Source organism: Capra hircus, unplaced genomic scaffold, assembly GCF_001704415.2.
Source record: "Capra hircus breed San Clemente unplaced genomic scaffold, ASM170441v1, whole genome shotgun sequence".
NCBI classification, from domain to species: domain Eukaryota; kingdom Metazoa; phylum Chordata; class Mammalia; order Artiodactyla; family Bovidae; genus Capra; species Capra hircus.
Window position 1 is genome coordinate 399,398 of NW_017189652.1, and position 22,879 is coordinate 422,276.

The 22,879-nt window shown below is 43.8% G+C and overlaps 2 protein-coding genes across 2 annotated transcripts in view; one reads left to right on the plus strand and one right to left on the minus strand.

Annotated features, from left to right (window-relative positions):
* F8 (coagulation factor VIII) overlaps nucleotides 1–15,433 on the minus strand; it is a 136,825-nt gene extending 121,392 nt beyond the window's left edge. Inside the window, exons 1-3 of the mRNA XM_005700528.3 lie at nucleotides 15,107–15,433; nucleotides 5,012–5,133; nucleotides 1,309–1,431 (exon numbers count right to left, since the gene is read on the minus strand). Coding sequence (XP_005700585.2) covers nucleotides 1,309–1,431; nucleotides 5,012–5,133; nucleotides 15,107–15,252 — 391 coding nt within the window. The 5' untranslated portion in view covers nucleotides 15,253–15,433. The remainder of the gene's footprint in view (nucleotides 1–1,308; nucleotides 1,432–5,011; nucleotides 5,134–15,106) is intronic.
* Nucleotides 15,434–17,007: 1,574 nt separating this feature from the next.
* Nucleotides 17,008–21,396, plus strand: FUNDC2 (FUN14 domain containing 2; the record flags this gene model as incomplete). Its single annotated transcript, XM_018044620.1, is given in 2 exon segments — nucleotides 17,008–17,180; nucleotides 21,246–21,396. Coding segments are annotated over 2 exon segments (284 nt in total), but the record flags the coding sequence as incomplete, so codon positions are not given.
* Between the last annotated feature and the right edge of the window lie 1,483 nt (nucleotides 21,397–22,879).

Here is a 22,879-nt window from a genome sequence, read left to right on the forward strand (position 1 = left end):
TTATCAAAAGAGTGAAAATTCAAGCTACAGACTGGAAGAAGATATGTAAATATTTCTATCTGTCAGAGGATTTGTATTCAGAATATATAAACTAACTCTACAAATCAATCAGAAAAAGATAAACAAATCATTGTCTTTGTATCAGGAAAAGTACTTAAACAGTTGATCAGATAGTTTATTAAAGGATATCAGAAAGGTCAATAAGCATGTGAAGTTATACTTATCATCATCATGGATTTACCTTACATGCTGGGGCCCCTAGGCTAATCTAAGGAGGCCAAGAATTTGTGGATGATAACATATAAACACACAGGCTTGTGATAGGACTATAAATTACATGGGCATTAGGCCCCTGAATCACTGTGTTGTTCCTGGACTGTTATATGTATGAGAGATTAGATAGACTATTTTCCTGGAATTCACAAGGCTTAGGGTACAAAACAGTCATCTCTATGCTGAGCTCCTAGGTGCAGAATTGGGGGAACCCTGGTCTCTCTAAAAATGCGCCTAGATTCATTCTGGAAGCTTTCAAGTAGATAAGCCTCATGGATAGCCTGCTAGGCACCAGGCAGAACCTGGGATGTCTTTTCCTCTATATCCCTGCCGGCTCCTATCTTTCACCTTCCCTCAGTCCACGTCTGCCCTGACTTCAGGAGAGCAACCAAAAAAGGTAGTACTCTTCCATTTTTGCATGAGAACTTAGTCAACATCAAAGCATAGTCAGACCATACAGTACAGGACATGTGCTCCAATAATGTACTGATGATTTGCTTGAATCTTCTTGATCTGTATATGTAATAGTCCATCTGGGCAATATCAGGGTCCACTGTGACATTCCCTTTCATTCCTTCTTGCACCGTGGGAACTGTGGCCAAACAGATTTTTTATTCTTTGTTGTAATGAGGTCAGCTTGTTCTTCAGCTAGTTGGCCCTAACCACATGGTGACATCCATATTTTAGCAACTGGGAGAAAGGGAGGGAAAGGAAAAGTCTGAAAAATCTGAATCTAAGGAAAGAGAAGGAGAATTCGGTTTCATTGCTACACCAATGGCCTTGATCTTCCCTAGGAAGTTTTCTTGGCATAAGGCGGCAGATAAAGTGGGATTTTAGAATTTGTGGCCTGGTTCCCCAAGGGATAACAGAGGACAGAGACAAGCTTTGGAATAAGACCAAAATAACAATGTTCTTGACTTCATGCAATGGGCCTAGGTTTGAATCCTGACTCCACCATTCATTAGCTGTATGACCTTATACTCACTACTCTTCTATCCGTAGTATGATCGAACCATAGGAGGGCATTTGACTCACCTTCAGAAGATTTCCAGTAGGATACGCCAATAGCATGAAGACTAACAGGATGAGAAGCCATATTCTTAAATGTAATGACCACGGTGTCATAAACCTCAGCCTGGATAGTTGGACCCAGCAGACCTGCAAGAAGGACATGTTCCCCCAAATGTCATTTGGAAGGATGTTTAGCTGGTAAGTCACGTCTGACTCTTTTGAAACCCCATGGACTATAGCCCGCCAGGCTCCTCTGTCCATAGGATTTCCCAGGCAAGAATACTGGAGTGGGTTGCCATTTCCTTCTCCAGGGGATCTTCCCAAACCAGGGATGGAACCCACATCTGCTACATTGGCAGGCTGATTATTTACCATTGAGCCATCAGGGAAGCCCCATTTGGAAGGTAGCACTCCAAAAAATTTATCACAAAAATGATGGTCAAAGTTACAGGAGAGAAGCAAGTCCTTCAGATTACTGATAAAAAGTAGTAGCCAAATGAATACATTAACTTCTATAACCAGCCCAGTCTTATGGTTGTTTTGAGGACAGATTTCTGGCAATGCATTCAATGCATTGATTCATTCAACTAATAATTGGGTTCCTACTATATTCTATAAACCATCTTAGGCACTAGACATGAAGTAATTAAGAAGATAGGCCATAGAGATCAAATTATAGAGACATTAGTAAAAGTGAAAGTAGCTCAGTCATGTCCGACTCTTTGTGACCCCATGGACTATATCCATGGAATTCTCCAGGCCAGAATACTGGAGTAGGTAGCCTTTCCCTTCTCCAGGGGATAGTCCCAATCCAGGGATCAAACCCAGTTCTCTTGCATTGCCAGTGGATTCTTTCCCAGCTGAGCCAACAAGGAAGCCCAAGAACACTGGAGTGGGTAGCCTTTGGAATTCTCCAGGCCAGAATACTGGAGTAGGTAGCCTTTCCCTCCTCCATGGGATCTTCCCAACCCAGGAATTGAACCAGGGTCTCCTGCTTTGCAGGTGGATTCTTTACCAACTGAGCCATGAGGGAAGCTATTAAATATGTAAATAAACAAGAAAACTTTAGGTTGTTATAAATGCTGTAAACGATGGTGGCATACTAGAAAATGATGAGGCAGGAAGCAGAGGATACTTTGAAGATAGCAAAGTAACCTGTGGCTGAAGCAAAGTGAATGAGATAGAAGATAGCAGAAAAGAAGGTTATAGAGGAAGGCAGGGAATATAACATGTAAGACTTTGGAGGTTACAGGAATTTAGAAGAAGAAATGGATTGGAGACTTGTTTTGGAGGAAGACATTCAAAATAATAAGAGTTTGAATGAATATTTATAATATTAATAAAAATATTCATAAACAGAAACATCAGTTAAATACAGTTTGAGACCAGAAGTGGAACTCTCATGCCCTGTAACAATAGCAGAGCCCAAGGAGGAAAAAAATCCTCATCATTGTTGGCAAGGACTCAATCAATGAGCAGCCATGGACTCTGTTTTCCCGAGCCCTTCTAAATTCCTTTACCCTTCTGCGAACTGTGCTCTTCTCTTCTTGTTATTCGGGGACTTGTTTGCAACTTGCTGTGGTTTCAGACACCAAACTGCCATCCTCTGCTGATCCTCAAGAAACTCATCTTTTCTGGAGAGACATCTGGTAGTCTATTTTAGGTCAGCAAGTCAACAAGACTTGCTCATGAGTTGCATGTTGAAGATGGGGTGGGAGAGAAGCATGAAAGACATGGGAACCAGCCATGACTCCTGTGATTTTGATTTGTGCAACCGAGTGGTCATCAGGCCATGGCACAGAAAATTTGGAGGAAATTGGTGACTTACAGACAGTCATACTAGGTATAAGTGAAAGTGAAAGTGAAGTCACTCAGTCGTGTCTGACTCTTTGCGACCCCATGAACCGCAGCACGAGGCTTACAAATGGCTTTACCGAATGCACTGGATTTAGTGGGATGAAAATATGAAACAGGTTTCTTTTTCATGGTTTTGAATTGTATGTAGAATTTCCCTTTCTCGCATTTTGAGCAATCCCAAATTTTCCCCAAGTAATCTTCACATATTAACAGTATTATCATATGTACTAAGAAGTCCAGTCTGGCCTCATAGCAAACTTTTGATGTTCCCTGCAATTCAGGGATTCCCCCCTCCTCCAGTTCAGCTCTGAAATAGACTCAGAAATCAGTAATAGGGAGAAAAAGATATTTGGTTAGCAGGTTCACTGCTTTCTCACCTTCCTTCCCCAATCACCTTACTGCCTCTGGACCTTCTAAGGTTGGAGCTTAGGACAGGAGTGGAAAAAAGGCATAATTATAAGATTTTTCTTGGTCGTTCAGTGGTAATGTGGCTTTGGTACCCCCTGCATGTGGCACAGGCCAAATTTCTACATCTTTCTTTCTTAGAGAACTTACATGAGTTCTTTGAGAACTCTCTCCCTCTCAGTATGGTGACACCCTATTCCATTTCCCCCTGGCCTGTGATATGCCCTGTCCAGTTTTCACTTTATCTCTCCTCTCATTTTGTGCTTCTGAGAGTGCAATCACACAGATCTTCTCTGCTGGGATCACCTAGCCCTGGCAAAAAGTCCTCTCAGGCAGGGTTTTCTTGAGGCAAGTTTTGTCCAATAATCTTCCTGGTCTCACACCTAACAGTGGCGGTGCAGTTAGCTTCTGCCATATCCCACTCTCCTTCTGACACCATTAGGGGAAACTCTGTAAGACTCTGGCCTTTAAAGTTTTCTTCCAGATAAAAATCAGGCACAAATCAGTATCTTCCAAGCGCCAAAAATTCTCTCAAGTTTTCTAAACAGTTCTCCTGAAGCCTCCCTCGCTGCAGCTTGACATGGTGGGGAGGGGAGATACTTCCTCTCCATGGGGATATATACAAAATACCAAAAATGTTTTCACAGGAAATCCTCAAATCTAAAGTTTTTCATAAGTTCCTAGCCTTCTTTTATAAAACTTGAAGGTACATGATGGGCTAAAGGTTGCTGAATCAATTTGGAGCACTATCTGAACAAGTCTTGAATAGGTGGGCCGTTATCTTTCTTTAGAATTTGGGACTACTTGTCAGCTATAATTCTCAGAAATAATTCTAAGACAGGAAATCTTAACACCTTGTTACATGCTTATTTGGGCTTCCCTGATGGCTCAGCTGGTAAAGAATCTGCCTGCAATGTGGGAGACCTGGGTTTGATCCCTGGGTTGGGAAGATTCCCCTGGAGAAGGGAAAGGCTACCCACTCCAGTATTCTGGCCTGGAGAATCCCATGGACTGTATAGTCCATGGGGTCATCAAGAGTCGAACACGACTGAGCAACTTTCACTTTCACATGCTTATTTGACATTTAAGTGGAAGTATCAAACAAGCAGTCTGAACTGAAGATATAAACTCGGGGGTTACTGGCATATATGATCTTTTAAAGCCATGAGCATGGATAAGACCAACTAGGAATTGAAAGCAGGGAGAAAAAAGAAAATGAACCCAGGTCCAAGATAAAGGGCACTTGAACATCTAGAGAATAAACACAGGAGGAGATCCAGGCAAGAAGACTGAGACCATTTGGTCAGCGTATTTCCCCAAGAGGTGGTAATAAGGGAAGGCTGACCAAGAAAATATTTTCTTTGGCAGCTGCCCTCTTAAAAAACTGCAGTCCAAGGCTGGGTAATCCTTTCAAGGAAACAAGACACCCAGTTTCACAAGAAAGAGTCAATCTTGTTTACATTACCCATCCATGGTGGCCTGGGCTTGGCGATGTTAAAAAGTTGATCCGTGAACTCTACAAACACAGTCTTTCTGTACATGACTGATGTGTTGAATGGAAAAGGTTTGGGCACTCTGGGAGGAAACCTGTGTGAAGAAGAGAAAAAGTCATTCATTTTGGTTGACCCTTCTCTGAACGTGCTTGGAAAAATAGCTGGAGGTCATGCTTCCATCTCACTCTCCTCTACCGTGAACAAGGCAGACTGGAAATGGTATCTGGATCCCTGCTACAGACTGAATGTTTCTGTGCAGAACCCTCACAAAAAGGACCCCTGAGAGAGATATCTCACCTCTTGTAACCATGTAAGTTACAACAAAAAATGGCATCTCTGAACCAGCAAGAGGGTCATCACCAGACACCAAATCAGTTGGCACTCTGATCTTGGATGTCTGGCTTCCAGAACTGCGAGAAATAAATGTCTATTACCAGTCTATGGTATTTTGTTATAGAAGCCTGGACAGACCAGGACATGCTGTCCCTGGAATTCTCCAGGCCAGAATACTGGAGTGGGTAGCTGTTCCCTTCTCCAGGGGATCTTCCCAACCCAGGGATCAAACCGAGGTCTCCCACATTACAGGCAGATTCTTTACCAGCTGAGCCACCAGGGAAGCCCAAGAATACTAGAGAAGGTAGCCTATCCCTTCTCCAGTGGATCTTCCTGACTCAGGAATTGAACTGGGTCTCCTGCACTGCTGGCAGACTCTTTACCAGCTGTGCTACCAGGGAAGCCCAGACAATTCATAACATCTATCAAATCAAAAAGCAAATCTTTCCTCATAGCTTAGTTGGTAAAGAATCTGCCTGCAATGCAGGAGACCCGGGTTTAATTCCTGGGTTGGGAAGATCCCCTGGAGAAGGAAATGGCAATCCACTTGAGTAATCTTGCCTGGAAAATCCCACGGACAGAGGAGCCTGGTGGGCTACAGTGCATGGGGTCACAAGAGTCAGACATGACTTAGCAACTAAATCACCACCACCATCAAATCAAAACACTGTTTTCAAAAGTCATCTGATGCATTAAGTACCATATAATAAGGAAAAGCATAAAATCAATACTCATACACTACCAGCCAAAAAAACCTTTGCCGAAACAATAACTATAACATCCTTCAATTTTATCTCTAAAAAAGACTATAACTTTCATCTAAGTACCTTGAACTCCAATTTTGTCAGTATGTACCTAAAATTACCAGATACTGCCAATTATCCAAGGTGGTGCAGTGGTAAAGAAATCACCTACCAATGCAGGAGACACAAAAGAAACGAGTTTGACTTCTGGGTTGGAAAGATCTCTTGGAGAAGGAAACGGCAACCCTCTCCAGTATTCTTGTCTGGAAAATTCCATGGACAGAGGAGCCTGGTGAGCTACAGTACACAGGTTCACAGAGTTGGACACTACTGAGCATGCGTGCGTGCACGCGCGCGCGCGCGCACACACACACACACACACACCCCACATCCACTTACCCATGGATCAGCTAATGAATCAGACATTTCATAATTATGTTCAGTTCAGTCGCTCGGTTGTGTCCGACTCTCTGCCACCCCATGAATTGCAGCATGCCAGGCCTCCCTGTGCATCACCAACTCCCAGAGTTTACTCAAACTCTGTCCATCGAGTCGGTGATGCCATCCAGCCATCTCATCCTCTGTTGTCCCCTTCTCCTTCGGCCCTCAATCCCTCCCAGCATCAGAGTCTTTTCCAATGAGTCAACTCTTCGCATGAGGTGGCCAAAGTACTGGAGTTTCAGCTTTAGCATCATTCCTTCCAAAAACACCAGGACTGACTTCCTTTAGAATGGACTGGTTGGATCTCCTTGAAGTCCAAGGGACTCTCAACAGTCTTTTCCAACACCACACTTCAAAAGCATCAATTCTTCGGCGTTCAGCTTTCTTCACAGTCCAACTCTCACATCCATACACGACTACTGGAAAAACCATAGCCTTGATTAGATGGACCTTTGTTGGCAAAGTAATGTCTCTGCTTTCGAATATGCTATCTAGGTTGGTCATAACTTTCCTTCCAAGGAGTAAGTGTCTTTTAAGTTCAGGCTTCAGTCACCATCTGCAGTGATTCTGGAGCCCCAAAAAATAAAGTCTGACACTGTTTCCACTGTTTCCCCATCTATTTCCCATGAAGTGATGGGATGCCATGATCTTAGTTTTCTGAATGTTGAGCTTTAAGCTAACTTTTTCACTCTCCTCTTTCACTTTCATCAAGAGGCTTTTTAGTTCCTCTTCACTTTCTGCCATAAGGGTGGTGTCATCTACATATCTGAGATTATTGATATTTCTCCCGGCAATCTTGATTCTAGCTTGTGCTTCTTACAGTCCAGTGTTTCTCATGATGTAGCCTGCATATAAGTTAAATAAGCAGGGTGACAATATACAGCCTTGATGTACTCATTTTCCTATTTGGAACCAGTCTGTTGGTCCATGTCCAGTTCTAACTGTGGCTTTCTGATCTGCATATAGGTTTCTCAAGAGGCAGATCAGGTGGTCTGGTATTCCCATCTCTTTCAGAATTTCCTACAGTTTTTTGTGATCCACACAGTCAAAGGCTTTGGCATAGTCAATAAAGCAGAAATAGATGTTTTTCTGGAACTCTCTTGCTTTTTCCATGATCCAGCGGATATTGGCAATTTGATCTCTGGTGCTTCTGCCTTTTCTAAAACCAGTTTGAACATGTGGAAGTTCATGGTTCACGTATTACTGAAGCCTGGCTTGGAGAATTTTGAGCATTACTTTACTAGTGTGTGAGATGAGTGCAGTTGTGTGGTAGTTAGAGCATTCTTTGGCATTGCCTTTCTTTGTGATGGGAATGAAAACTGACCTTTTCCAGTCCTGTGGCCACTGCTGAGTTTTCCAAATTTGTTGACATATTGAGTGCAGCACTTTCACAGCATCATCTTTCAGGATTTGAAATAGCTCATCTGGAATTCCATCCCCTCCACTAGCTTTGTTCATAGTGATGCTTTCTAAGGCCCACTTAACTTCACATTCCAGGATGTCTGGCTCTATGTGAGTGACCACACCATTGTGATTATCTTGGTCATGAAGATATTTTTTGTACAGTTCTTCTGTGTATTCTTGCCACCTCTTCTTTGTATCTTCTGCTTCTGTTAGGTCCATAATATCCGTCCTTTATCGAGCCCATCTTTGCATGAAATGTTCCCTTGGTATTTCTAATTTTCTTGAAGAGATCTCTAGTCTTTCCCTTTGTGTTGTTTTCCTCTATCTCTTTGCATTGATTGCTGAGGAAGGCTTTCTTATCTCTTCTTGCTATTCTTTGGAACTCTGCATGCAGATGCTTATATCTTTCCTTTTCTCCTTTGCTTTTTGCTTCTCTTTTTTTCACAGCTATTTGTAAGGCCTCCTCAGACAGCCATTTTGCTTTTTTGCATTTCTTTTCCATGGGGATGGTCTTGATCCCCGTCTTCTGCACAATGTCACAGGCCTCCCTGTCCATCACCTACTCCCAGAGTTCACTCATACTCACATCCATCAAGTCAGTAATGCCATCCAGCCATCTCATCCTCTGTCGTCCCCTTCTCCTCCTGCCCCCAATCCCTCCCAGCATCAGAGTCTTTTCCAATGAGTCAACTCTTCGCATGAGGTGGCCAAAGTACTGGAGTTTCAGCTTCAGCATCATTCCTTCCAAAGAAATCCCAGGGCTGATCTGCTTGCAGTCCAAGGGACTCTCAAGAGTCTTCTCCAACACCACAGTTCAAAAGCACAGTTCAAAAGCATCAATCTCTCTTGAGAGTCCCTTGGACAGCAAGGAGATCCAACCAGTCCATCCTAAAGGAGATCAGTCCTGGGTGTTCATTGGAAGGTCTGATGTTGAAGCTGAAACTCCAATACTTTGGCCACCTGAAGCGAAGAGCTGACTCATTTGAAAATACCCTGATGCTGGGAAAGATTGAAGGCAGGAGGAGAAGGGGACGACAGTGTATGAGATGGTTGGATGGCATCACCGACTCAATGGACATGAGTTTGGGTAAACTCCGGGATTTGGTGACGGGCAGGGAGGCCTGGTGTGCTGTGTTTCATGGGGTTGCAAAGAGTTGGACATGACTGAGCGACTGAACTGAATGGCTGATCATTACATAGACACAGGGGCCTGGTGGCCTTGGCCCAACCGGGACAACTCAGAAGGGTCATCTGAGCTCCAGAGTTCCGTGGAGGGCTGGCCTGCATGGCGGCCCAGTTTCTCCCTCTGCCCACTCCCACTTCCTCAGGTATTGATCCCAAGACAACTCTAAATAACATTCCTACAGGACAATCTCTGTCTCACAGTCTGCTTCTAGGGAACCCAATCTGTGACACTAATTCATATTTCAACGTGCTCTAATTTCATCCATCTCTGGAAATTTCCATGGCACTAGCTTTGGCATAGACCTACAGGGCTTTTAGTCATTGAAACTTGAGTTGATTTGTCCCATTTCCTGGCAACCTTGAGGCACAGTCATCCACTCCTCCCTAGAGTTTGTTCCCTTTCCTCTGCCTAGTCCATCTCCTTGGTTCTGCTGAGTCTGCCTTACCCAGTTTCTCCAAAGTTGCCAGTGGTTTCTAATAAGACTCAGATCTATGTCCAGAGATAGGTATTTTGCTACACACTAGCACAGTGCTTTCATTTTAATATTTCTGACTAAAATGAAAATCTAGGACATAAAAAGTGTTTACTAGATCAAGAGCTTGGAAGACCAGAGAAGGAACAGGATCACCAGTACACAAAAACAATTTTTTCTCTCTCTGAGGGAAAAGGAAAAAATCAAAAGCTAGATAAAAGAACAAGGTTATGCAACAGAGAAAACAGAAGGCCTAGGCCCTAGTCAGCTGGGACGTGATTTATGACTCTGATTTAGCATAATCTGCACAGTAAGTGACAAAATGTTCCCAGGTTCACAGGTTTTACTCTTTCCTAACTTATGTGGGGTTTTGTTTGTGTATTTCCCTTGGGCTTTGATATATAAATCTTGCCAAATATATTTCACAACAATGTCCTTGACCTGAACTGTTCTTTCACATTTTATCGAAAATCCATCGGAAAACCTATTATATTCCCTGACCTTTGCGTAGAAGAAGTTGAGCAGCTGCAGGAATAGATAATATAAAACTGAATTTCCCAGATGTTTGTTTCAAGTCTTGGCAGAGGTTGTCAGGATATGTTCAGAGTCAGCTTATCCTGTTAATCAGTACCAAAATAATCTGGACTATAAAATGGTATCATCAAAATAAAATTCTATCAACTTTTTCCTGGTAAATACATGTGACTGCCTATAAAGCAAAAGAAATCTAGATACTAAATAAATCATTTTCTCCATTCAATTTTATACACAGACTGTGATTCACTATACTTCATCCTGCATGCTATAATACAAGCACAATGTATTAAGTACAATTATCTCAACACTAGTTTTCAAATAGTCCAGTATTAACAGATAAATGGCCAATGGTTCATTTAGATACCAGGCTACTGATCATCTGGGCCTCTACTTCAGGATCAGTCACACTGCACAACCACAGGCTTGGATCCCTTCCTTAAACTATACATAAAAATTAACTCAAATAACTCAATATAAGAGCTAAAACTATAAAACTCTTAGAAGAAAGCACTGGTATAAATCTCTGTGACTTTGGATTTGGTAATAGCTTTTTAGATATGATACCAAAAACACAAGCAACTAGCAGAAAAAAATAGATAAATTGGAATTCATCAAAATGAAAATCTTTGTGCTGTGAGAAAATTTTGAAAACAAGTATGCTTGTATCCAGAATACATAAACAATTCTCAAAACTCAACAATAATAAGACAGCCCAATGTAAAAATGGGCTAAATATTTGCATCATCAGGTTATTAAATAACATACAGGAATGGTCAGTCACAAATGTAAAGATGCTCAGTATCTTTAGTATCAGAGAAATGTAAAATTAAACATACAGTACGATATCAGCACATAGTCATTAAATAACTAAAATACTTCAGTTCAGTTCAGTCGCTCAGTCATGTTCAACTCTTTGTGACCCCATGAACTGCAGCATGCCAGGCCTCCTTGTCCATCACCACCTCCTGGTGTTTACCCAAACTCATGTCCATTGAGTCAGTGATGCCATCCAACCATCTCATTCTCTGTCTAGCAACACCACATACCCAGTATGTGTTGCAACTGGCACTTTCATGCATTGTTGATGAGAGTACAAAATGGTATAATCATTCCAGAAATCTGTTCATACTATCTTATAAAGTTAAATGTGCATTTTCACATGATCCAGCAATTTCACTCATCGAATATGCAGCTAAGATAAGTGAAAGCAGATGGCCACACAAACACTTGTACAGGAATGTTGACAGCAGGTTTATTTACATTAACCCCTGGAAACAAGTCAAAGGTTAATGTGGAAGTGAAAGGTATACATTGTGATATATTCCCTCAAAAGAGCAGTAATCAGCAATAAAAAGGACAGAACAACTTCATGTGACAGCCTGAGCAAATTTCCAAATCACGATGCTTAAGATAAAAATCGAGACACTGAAGAGTGCATACTGTATGAATTTACTGATATAAAAGTCTTTTAAAGTCAAAAGCAAATTTGTAATTCCGGAAAGGAGCTTGTTGCCTGGTGCCAGGTCAAGGTAGAGATACTTACTAAAAGGTTGCAGGATGATTGACTGGGGTGGTATTTATGTAACTGGTATGATTTGTCAAAACTTCTCAAACTGCACATTTAAAAATCTGTGTGTTTCACCATATGTAAATTATACCAGTGGTAGGGAAAATGTCCCTCATGACCTCTGCCCCTTGGCATTATGCTCAGGACTATGTTCTGTTATGTGGTAGAAGAAACGTGACACATGGAATTAAGGTTGTTAATCAGTTGCTCTTGAGATGGGGAGAGGATCTTGAAATGTCTGGGTGGGTCTAATGTAACCATGAGAATTCTTAAAAGTGGAAGAGAGAGACAGAGCAGAAGTTTTAACAGATGTCATGGAAATCGAAGTTAGATCTGAAGCATGAAAGAGACTTGATATACACTTGTTAGCATGAAGATAGAGGGCACTGCATGGAAACTGAAAGAAGGAACTAAATTCCAATTGAGCCTGGAAATGGGTTTCCCCCCACTCCCCCAAGCCAGAACCTCCAGTAAGGAATATAGCCCTGTAAACACCTTGATTTTGCCCTTGTATGATCCCAAGTCAAGCTCCTAGTTGAGCCGACCTGGATTTCTGACCCACTGAAACTGTGAGATAATAAGTAGATGTTATTGCAAACTGCTATGAACAAAGCTAGTGGAGGTGATGGAATTCCAGTTGAGCTGTTTCAAATCCTAAAAGATGATGCTGTGAAAGTGCTGCACTCAATATGCAAGCAAATATAAAAATTCAGCAGTGGTCACAGGACTGGGAAAGGTCAGTTTTCATTCCAATCTCAAAGAAGGGCAGTGCCAAAGAATGTTCAAACTACCACACAATTGCACTCATTTCACATGCTAGCATGCTGCTAAGCTAAGTCACTTCAGTCATGTCCGACTCTGTGTGACCCCATAGATGGCAGCCCACCAGTCTCCCCAGTCTCTGGGATTCTCCAGGCAAGAACACTGGAGTGGGTTGCCATTTCTCTCTCCAATGCATGAAAGTGAAAAGTGAAAGGGAAGTAGCTCAGTCATGTCCGACTCTTAGCGACCCCATGGACTGCAGCTTACCAGGCTCCTCCGTCCATGGGATTTTCCAGGCAAGAGTACTGGAGTGGGTTGCCATTGCCTTCTCACGCTAGCATAGTAATGCTCAAAATTCTCAAAATGCTCAAGCCAGGCTTTAACAGTATGTGAACCAAGAATGTTCAGATGTTCAAGCTGGATTTAGAAAAGGCAGAGGAACCAGAAGTCAAATAGCCAACATCTGTTGGGTCATAGAAAAAGCAAGAGAATTCAAGAAAAACATCTACTTCTGCTTCATTGATGATGCTAAAGCCTTTGACTGTGTGGATCACAACAAACAGTGGAGATTCTTAAAGAGATGGGAATACCAAACCACCTTACCTACCTCCTGAAAAACCTGTATGCAGGTCAAGAAGCAACAGTTAGAACCAGACATGGAACAACGGACTGGTTCCAAATTGGGAAAGGAGTACATCAAGGCTGTATACTGTCACCCTGCTTTAACTTATATGCAGAGTACATCATAAGAAACGCTGGGCTGGATGAAGCACAAGCTGGAATCAAGATTGCCAGGAGAAATATCAATAACCTCAGATATGCAGATGACACCACCCTTATGGCAGAAAGCAAACAGGAACAAAAGAGGCTCTTGATGAAACTGAAAGAGGAGTAAAAAAGAGCTGTCTTAAAACTCAACATTCAAAAAACGGAGATCACGGCATCCTGTCCCAACGTTCATGGCAAACAGATGGGGAAACAATGGAAACAGTGACAAACTTCTTTTTCTTGGCTTCCAAAATCACTGCAGATGGTGACTGCAGCCACAAAATTAAAAGACACTTGCTCCCTGGAAGAAAAGCTATGACAAAACTAGACAGCATATGAAAAAGCAGATACATTTCTTTGCCGACAAAGGTCTGAATAGTCAAAGCTATGGTTTTTCCAGTAGTTATGTATGGATGTGAGAGTTGGACTATAAAGAAGGCTAAGCACCAAAGAATTGATGCTTTTGAAGTGTGGTGTTGGAGAAGACTCTTGAGAGTCCCTTGGACTGCAAGGAGATCCAATTCAGGACTTTAGTCCTTCCAATTCAGGAAATTAGTCCTGAATATTCATTGGAAGGACTGATGCTGAAGCTGAAACTCCAATACTTTAGCCATTGATGCGAAAAACTGACTCATTGGAAAAGATCCTGATGCTGGAAAAGATTGAAGGCAGGAGAAGAAAGGGAAAGAAATTTTACATAGTCATTAAATTGATTTGCACAGGATTCCATTAGGTGTTAATGAGTGAGAAAAATGTATAGTATCCTATTTTTTGTAAAACAAACAATGACAAAGAAAACCTTTATTTGCATATATCTGCAAACATGTGTGTTCATGAATCTATATTACCATACTAGGGCTACCAGATTGGGGATAATCAAGAAGCAGGTTCAGGTAGAAGAAATGTAGGGAGCAAAGCAAACAGAACAAAAAAGATTGTAACACTTGTATGACATGACCATATTTAATATTTACATTACCATCAGGTATGTACTGGGCTTAAAACTTTATAATACACATTTAAAGAAAATACAACAAAATTGTAAATAAATGCTTTCAGCATTCAACTCAATAAGCAAACAATTAGATCAACAAAACGAACCAAAGGAAGTAAGGAAGAAGAAATGAACCAATGAAAGTAAAAATGGAAATTGATAGACCCAAAAGATGCAGGTTCCTGACAAAAGCAATAAAATCCAGAAACATCCTGAAAATATTACTTGTAAGAGAGGTAACGAGAACATATACAAGCCAAGAACAGAGATATAACTACAGACACAAAAGAGGTTAACAATATCACATGACTACTATGTGACTTGATTCCAATACACTATAAACTCTAGGCATGACGATTGCTTTCTAGGAAAATATATATAAATAAACCTTGACCGAAGAATAGGTAGAAAATCTGACTAAATCAATGACCACAGATAATATTGGAAAGATTATTTAACCATACTCTCCCAAAATGTGCCAGAACCCAGAAAAGATGAAAAGCTTCTGAATTCATGGTTAATACTATCTTTACACCAAAACAGGGTAATACTGATGGGTCTTGTTGCTCTTCTCCCTGATAGAAGTTTTGTTCCATCTCTTATGCTCCTTGCCTCTCTGCCCTCACTCTACCCCACTCTCTAGCTTCCAGAGTGGCAGCATGTGACAAAGAGAAGCAATGGACAAGATACGGAAAAAAGTCAACAAATAGGTTAGATCTATGAAAAGGATTAGCAGTGACTTGGAAATGCTCTTTAGGGCTTCAGTAGTATCACAGCCACTGTAACCTATGTCTGTATCTTCCGCCAGCCAGAGTCCCACACCCACCATTCTGCCCAGCGCCTCTAGAACCTAGGTTTACCTCGTGTTCACATGCAGCTCACTGAGCAGTTCACTTCGCGTATAGTCCCAGGACAGTTCCACTGCACCCAGGTAGTATCTTCTGATGGCACTGAAGCTGCATGGCCAGAGGCACAGAAAGAGGCAGGTAGAGAGCTTGATGTGCATGGCTCTGATGGCTGGAAAATATTTGACTGGAGAAGCGAAAAATCAGTTCTCTAAAAACATCCTAGGCTTCCAGGAGGCAAAAAAAAAAGGTAAATTTTCTACGATTTTGTGAAATGTCCCAAAGTTTTCGGGAAGGACTTTAGGGGACTTAAGAACGGCATGAGAGCTCAGCAGTGGCAGATAGGATTGCTTCCTTTTGGGCGATGGGAAGCTGCCACAGGAAGAAGTGAGTAGGAAGAGGAAGGCTGAGCTCAAGCTTAACCCGTTCACCTCTGAAAGCAGCAGGGGCCCAAGACTGTTGCTTTGCTCAGAACCTTGGAGAAAAGGAAGAATTGGGTTCAGGTGAAGAGGAGCACCAAACTGTCTTCATATTCCCGGTGGCCTCCAACCCTCTTTCTTAGCAGCAGGAAGAAGAGACACTCAGGATGTCAAAGATTCTGGAATCCGTGCATGAGCAAGAGCAACCCTCATGCTAAGAGTTGCCCCTGCTTCTCCCCTTGCCCCTCATGCAGACACCACTGAATGACCTTTAAAACCATAAAGCAGATCCAGTCACTTCTTTGCCCAGAACCCTCCACTGGCTTCTGACCTCATTCAGAGCAATAGCTTACATTTGGACCATGTGCTAGAGTCTTCCCTAAGGGATTTCCTGGTGGCTCAGACGGTAAAGCATCTGCCCACAATGTCGGAGACCTAGGTTCGATCCCTAGGTAGGGAAGATCCCCTGGAGAAGGCAATGGCCACCCACTCTGGTACTCTTGCTTAGAAAATTACATGGATGGAGGAGTCTGGTGGCCTACAGTCCATGGGGTCACAAAGAGTCAGATACGACTGAGCGACTGAACTGAACTATGTCAGATGCTTTACACATTATGTGAATTAATCCTCACAGTGAGGCTGCAAAGTAAGTACAGGTGCACCATCTAAGGGACAGAGTGGTTAAGTGGTTCGCCAAAGAGCACACAATGGTTCATTTGTCCTAATCAGACATGGTCCTACGCAAACACTGTCCCAGGCACCGGGTGCACAGCAGGGAAAACCATCAACAGGGGTCCCTTATGTATGTCAGGTGAACTAAGAACTGCGCCCCCAAAGAAAGTAAAGTATGAGAAGGGGAAGGAGGGATGAACCAGGTCGCAATTTTAAATGCCGATGGTCATGGGATGCGTACCTTACGCGCAAATGCAAGATGCTTACATTTCAGTAAGAGGCCTGTGACTTGTACACTGAAGGCTCTAGGGAGCCATGGTAGGGTTCTGAGCAAGGGAGGATCGTGATCTCTGGCCACAGCCGTGAGGATCGGGTTTAACGGTACGAAAGCAGGTTCCTGTTCGCTGAGGGCCATTTGGGCTGAGATGGAAGCATTGGAATAACAGCAAGGTTTTTGGCAGGGCGGTGTTGCCTTGAACTAGGACGGAGTCACAGCGACAGCTGTCGCTTGGGGCTGGGGCAGTGATAAGTACGTGCTCAGTGTTGACATGAACAACCACCACGAGCCCGCCTTTGAACTTTTTCTTAAAGGAAAGAGCGAAACAGCGTTCGCGAGGGAAAGGCCACGTAACGTTTCGCGGGGAACCGAAAGGAACCCTATTTCCAGCAACCGGCGAGCGGGGCCGGAAGTAGGGAGTCAGTGCGGCCGCCAAAGACCTTCTGCTTACGCGCGGCCGGGCCCGCCGGGGGGCGGGGCCACTGCACTTGTAGCCGCGCCCCCCGGAGCTTTGTGACGCGCCGGTGCGCCGAGAAGGGGAGGGGACAGCCCGCACCCCGCCCGGCCTCTTCCGCCGCTGCCGTGGGAATGGAAACATCTACCCCACGTACCGGAAGCCAGCTCGCGCAGACGGCAGCGCGCCACTCCGCGTCCTCCCGCGGCGAAGCTCCGCGGGTGTCATCGCGAGACGAGCTTGCCGAAATGGCCGCCGCCAGTCAAGGTAAGGGCGGGCGCGGGCCCCCGTGGCGCCGAGAGGAGCCGCCTTCCCGGGCTCCGGAAAGGGACAGGCTCCGCTCCTCCCAGGCCAGGCCGCGACCTCCGCCCCGAGAAGCGCGCGCGGCGAAGGGGTGGGGGAGGGCGCTGGAGCTCGGGCCGGGCCCAGCCAAGGTCAGCGGCCGCGCTGGAGCCGACCTTTTCCGGGGGGTCGGCGCGGGGCAGGCTCCTCTGCCTTCCGGCCCCGCCCTGGCAACCTGGGCTTGGCAACTTATGGTTTGTGTTCTCGGAAGCGGTCGGGAACCCAGAGACTTCAGGCGGGTCATTCTGTGTGCGAGCTGCCCCTCCTGGCGCTTTGATGGGTTTGAAAGCGGAGACAGGATACGGTTCTTTGAAATCGTCTCTAGTCTGCATAGTCAGGAGTCCCAGAAAAAGACAAAAAACAGAGTCCCTGTAATCAAATACACAGTGGACCAAGTCTTCCTGCTTCTTGTCCCACTGTGAATGCTGCAGACTATATTCAGTTCAGTACTGTCTCATAGGGCTTCCCTGGTGGCTTAGATGGTAAAGCGTCTGCCTGCAATGCTGGAGACCCGGGTTAAGGAGTCGGACACGACTGAGCGACTTCACTTTCACTGTCTTACAGAGCCATCACCGAAAACTCATATATGCTTGTATGAGTTTTATAAACTTACATAAACAAGGTTACAGAAATTCTGTTTAAAACACAAGAGTGGAAGGACTCAGAATTCATTCTTTCTTATTTGCCATGTTTCACTGTTACCTGTACTCTTCGGTTTTGGACAAGCTGTCATGTCCATGTGGTGGAGATAGCCCCACGCCTCTTCCAGCTCTGCATTCAGTGCCGTCACAATTCCATGATGTCAGGCCCTGGCTGTGGGTGTGCAACACACAGTCTGCCCCCCCCACACACAGCAGTCTACCACTCTACACCAGTCTGCACACACACACACAGACACATACTCACACCAGTCTGTTCACAGACACACTGACACACACACACTAGTCTGCCCCTGTCCCAGCTCTGTGTTCAGTGCCGTCGCAATTCAGTGATGTCACGCCCTTACTGTTCCTGTGCAACACACTCACACACACTAGTCTGTACACACACACACTGATACACACACCAGTCTGCCCCGCACACACCAGTCTACCTCCCCCACCAGTCTGCACACACACACAACACACACACACACACACGGCTGCCCTCGCCCCAGCTTCTCATTCAGCGCCATCACAATTCAGTGATGTCATGCCCTGGCTGTGCGTGTGCAACACACACACACCAGTTTGCCCCCCACACGCACCAGTCTACTCCCTCCCCCATAGACACCAATCTGCACATGTGCACACACACACCAGTCTGCCCCTACCCCAGCTCCGTGTTCAGTGCCATCACAATTCAGCAATGTCAGGCCCTGGCTATGCATGTGCAACACACACACCCACACACACCAGTGTGCCCCCCCCACACCAGTCTGCCCCCTGCCACCACCACACACACACACCAGTCTGCCCACACACACATACCCCAATCTGCACACGTGCACACACACACACCAGTCTGCCTCCACCCCAGCTCCGCGTTCAGCACCGTCACAATTCAGTGATGTCATGCCCTGGCTGTGGGTGTGCACGACACACCAGCCTGTCCCCACCCCATCGCGATCCTTCCACGTTTCCCAGCACACCACGGAATTGCAGTGACTCTAAGGTGTTGGTAAAGAGTCAGCCTGCAATGTGGGAGACTTGGATTCAATATCTGGGTCAGGAAGATCCCCTGGGGAAGGAAATGGCAACCCACTCCAGTGTTCTTGGCTGGAAAATCCCGTAGACAGAGAAGCCTGGTGGGCTACAGACCATGGGGTCACAAAGACTCGGACACGACTGAGTGATGAACACTTGCAAGGTGTTGGTATCCATAAGGGAGTTTCTGCAGAGCAGACTGCCCTCAATTTACTAAAAATGTGTAGCGAATAAGATATTTGCACTTAGGAAATTGTGGTGAGAAACCTTGATGTTGACAGTAGGGATTTGTCTTTATCATACTGATGATCACTAATCCTGTAATCCTTTCTGCCCCCACTGGCAATCAAGGCTACTAACTTCTCCACATAGCGCTTGGCAGCATTTGTTGAATGACTGAGTCACTTTGGGTGAACTCAGTGTCTCTGATTTGACCCGTTTGGGCTGGAGCCCTCTCTTAAGCTAAGGGTCTTGACATTAAAACAAAACTCAAAACTCTTGCTTGTTTTCAGTGATGTTCTTTAACCCAGGGAGAGATTTACTTCTTCAACACAGCATTAATGTGTTGTGGTTACATTGGAAGAAAAATTGTCATTTAACTACTGCTTAGGCCATACAGGGCTTCCCAGGGGCTCAGTGGTAAAGAATCTGCTTGCCAATGCAGGAGATGCAGGTTCGATCCCTGGGTGGAAGGAAATGGCAACCCATTCCAGTATTCTGGCCTGGGAAATCCCATGGGACAGAAGAGCTTGGCGTGCTACAGTCCATGGGGGTCACAAAGAGTCAGACAGGACTGAGCAACTGAACAACAGTAGGCCCTAGAAAATCCAGTTCCTTAAACACCTGTAGTTTGGTTTTGCTAAATTGGGATCTGTGGTCCGCCTTGAATTAATTCTTCAATTATATTTTGGGCATTGTGTCAAGTAAGGATTGACCTTTTGTCTTCATTAGTATAGATACCTAGTAGTTCTCACACCATGTGTTGAAAACTTTCTTTCCCTAGTAAATAACTTTTGTGCAGTGTTACTGACAATCAGATGACTATATGTGTAGATCTACTTCTAGACTCTGGGTTCTATTCCATTGGTAGATTTCTCTATACTTATGTCAGTTCTGCACTGGCAAATAGAGTAGTTGTATAACTCTTGAAATTAGTTACCTCTGTGTTACTGTAATTTTGTAAGAAGTCTTGAAATGCTTTGAACTTTATTTTTTTTTCTCCCACAGTTGTTTTGGTCGTTGGTGGCACATTGTGTTTTCCTAAGTGATTTCAGCAATATTTCCACATTCCCCCATACTTTTCTTTTTCCCAGTGTGACTTTGATACTCAGCAGTATTGGGGTCTATCTAAAATATGCCCCTTGAATCTTGAGTGGAAGTTTGTGACTGCTCCAACAGAATACAGTGGAAATAACACTGCATGGCTTTGGAGGCTGGGTTTGAAATGATAATGAAGCTTCTGCCTAGCCCTTGAGTTTCCTCACTGTCTTATTCACTTTCTTGAGACAGGCACCCCTGACCCACCAGGTGCTAAGGAAGCCCAAACTAACCCTGAGCAATGCAGCCTGTATGTGTGGATGGAATAGATGATCCCAGACCCCTGCCTGAGATTGCCACTCTGCAGTGTTTTGTCATTTACAGTATAGAGTTCTTGTACCTCCTTCATGAAATTTATTTTCCTACAGAGAGAGGGATTAAACTTTTAACTTTTTCCCCCTTTGAGGGTAAATAGATCACTTAACTTCTGAGCCTTCACTTCTTAACTATAAAATGGGGTTAACAAATTGTACCTTGTTCTGTACCTGCTTTGTTCTGTGGGTTTAGTTATACCTGTTTATTCCTGAGCACATTACCTGGTCAATAGTAACAGTTCTCTTCAGTGGCCAGCCACTTAGTACCTAGAGTTTGTGAATTTGTTGAGCTACTAAATAGTATCGAGTTACTCCTGAAAAAGAGAGACAAGTGAAGAAAATCCATTTCATTTAGGAGGCATGATTAAGTTCTCCTACCAGTTTTTCTTGGGTCCTTTTGGGGGTTTTTCAGCTTGAGAGGAGAAACTGGAGTACTCATTCTAAATTGTGGAGATTTTTTTTTCCCCTCCAAGATATTTGTTGATTTTTGTCTGATTTTCAAAAGTTGCTGGTCCGAATTTCCAAGTGAATTTGCTATTTAAAACAGATAAGTATTTAGAGGTTCTTATTATAGCTGTCTCTGTTTCCTTAAATGTCTCTTAATCTAGGCTAGGAATGTTAGTGATTTATTGTGACAGTAACTGTTTTCTTATGCAGTATCTTAATTCTTGTAGGAAACTTTGAGGGAAAGTTTGAGTCACTGGACCTTGCAGAACTTGCTAAAAAGCAGCCATGGTGGCGCACGCTGTTTGGGCAGGAATCTGGGCCTTCAGCTGAAAAGTATAGTGTGGCAACCCAGCTGTTAATCGGAGGTGTCACTGGATGGTAAGTGATGGAAACGATGTCCAGTGTCTGTTTTTGGCACAATGCAGTGTTTTGGTCATAGAAACCATCTCCTGAAACCAATGAAAACACGTTAAATTTTGTGAAATTGATCAGTGTTTTGCTCATAGAAACCATCTCCTTTAACCAGTGAAAACACTGACTTTTTGTCCAGTTGATCAGTGTTTTGGTCATAGAAACCATTTCCTGTAACCAATGAAAACATGTTAACTTTTGTAAAATTGACCAGTGTTTTGGTCATAGAAACCATCTCCTTTAACCACTGAAAACACATTGACTTTTGTGCAGTTGATCAGTGTTTTGGTCATAGAAACCATCTCCTTTAACCATTGAAAACACAGTAACTTTTGTGCAGTTGGTCAGTGTTTTGCTCATAGAAACCATCTCCTGTAACCAATGCAAACACATTGACTTTTGTGAAATTGATCAGTGTTTTGGTCATAGAAACCATCTCCTGTAACCAATGAAAACACATTGACTTTTGTGCAACTGATCACCTCACGTGTCGTATACATCTACACATAATGGTCAAGTGCTATTTAATGGTTACACATGGTATTCACTACTTGCCAGGTGCAATTTTAAGGATATAGATCCTGCATTTCCTGCTCACAACAACTCTGAAATGGGTATTGCTATGATCTATTGTCATTTCATAGAAACTAAGGCTTAGAAAGTGGGCTTCCGTGAGAGCTCAGTTGGTAAAGAAGCTGCCCGCAGGAGACCCCAGTTCGATTCCTGGGTCGGGAAGATCCCCTGGAGAAGGGATAAGCTACCCACTCCAGTGTGCTTGGGCTTCCCTGGTGGCTCAGCTGGGAAAGAATCTGCCTGCAATGTGGGAGACCTGGGTTTGATCCCTGGGTTGGGAAGATCCCCTGGAGAAGGGAAAGGCTACCCACTCCAGTTTTCTGGCCTGGAGAATTCCATGGACTGTATAAGTCCATGGGGTCACACAGAGTCAGACACAACTGAGTGACTTTCATTTCACAAGACCTGAAAAGGTGTACTTGTCCAGGACAACATAGTTAGTGCTTTGAATCACTATAGATCACTTGGCATCTTCTAGAATCATATGTGAATGGAATTATGCAGTGTGTATTTGTTTTTTAATCTGGCTTCCTTCACTGAGCATACTAATTTCGAGGTTCAGCTGTGCTGTTGTGTGTATCACTAGTTCATTTCCTTTTATTGCTGAGTATTAGTCTACTGTATGGATAAAATAGTTCGTCCATTCCCCTTGATGATACTGGTTTGTTTGCACTTTGGAGCTAAAACTGCTGTTCACATTTGTGTACCCATCTTTGTATGACTATATGCTGTCCATTTCTTGTGGGTAAATACCTCGAAAAAGTATGGTTGAGTCATAGGTGAATGTCTTAACTTTTTAAGACTTTTCAAGCAGTTTTCTAGAGTACCATCTTACGTCTCCCCCAGCAGTGTATTAGAGTTCCAGTTTCTCTACATC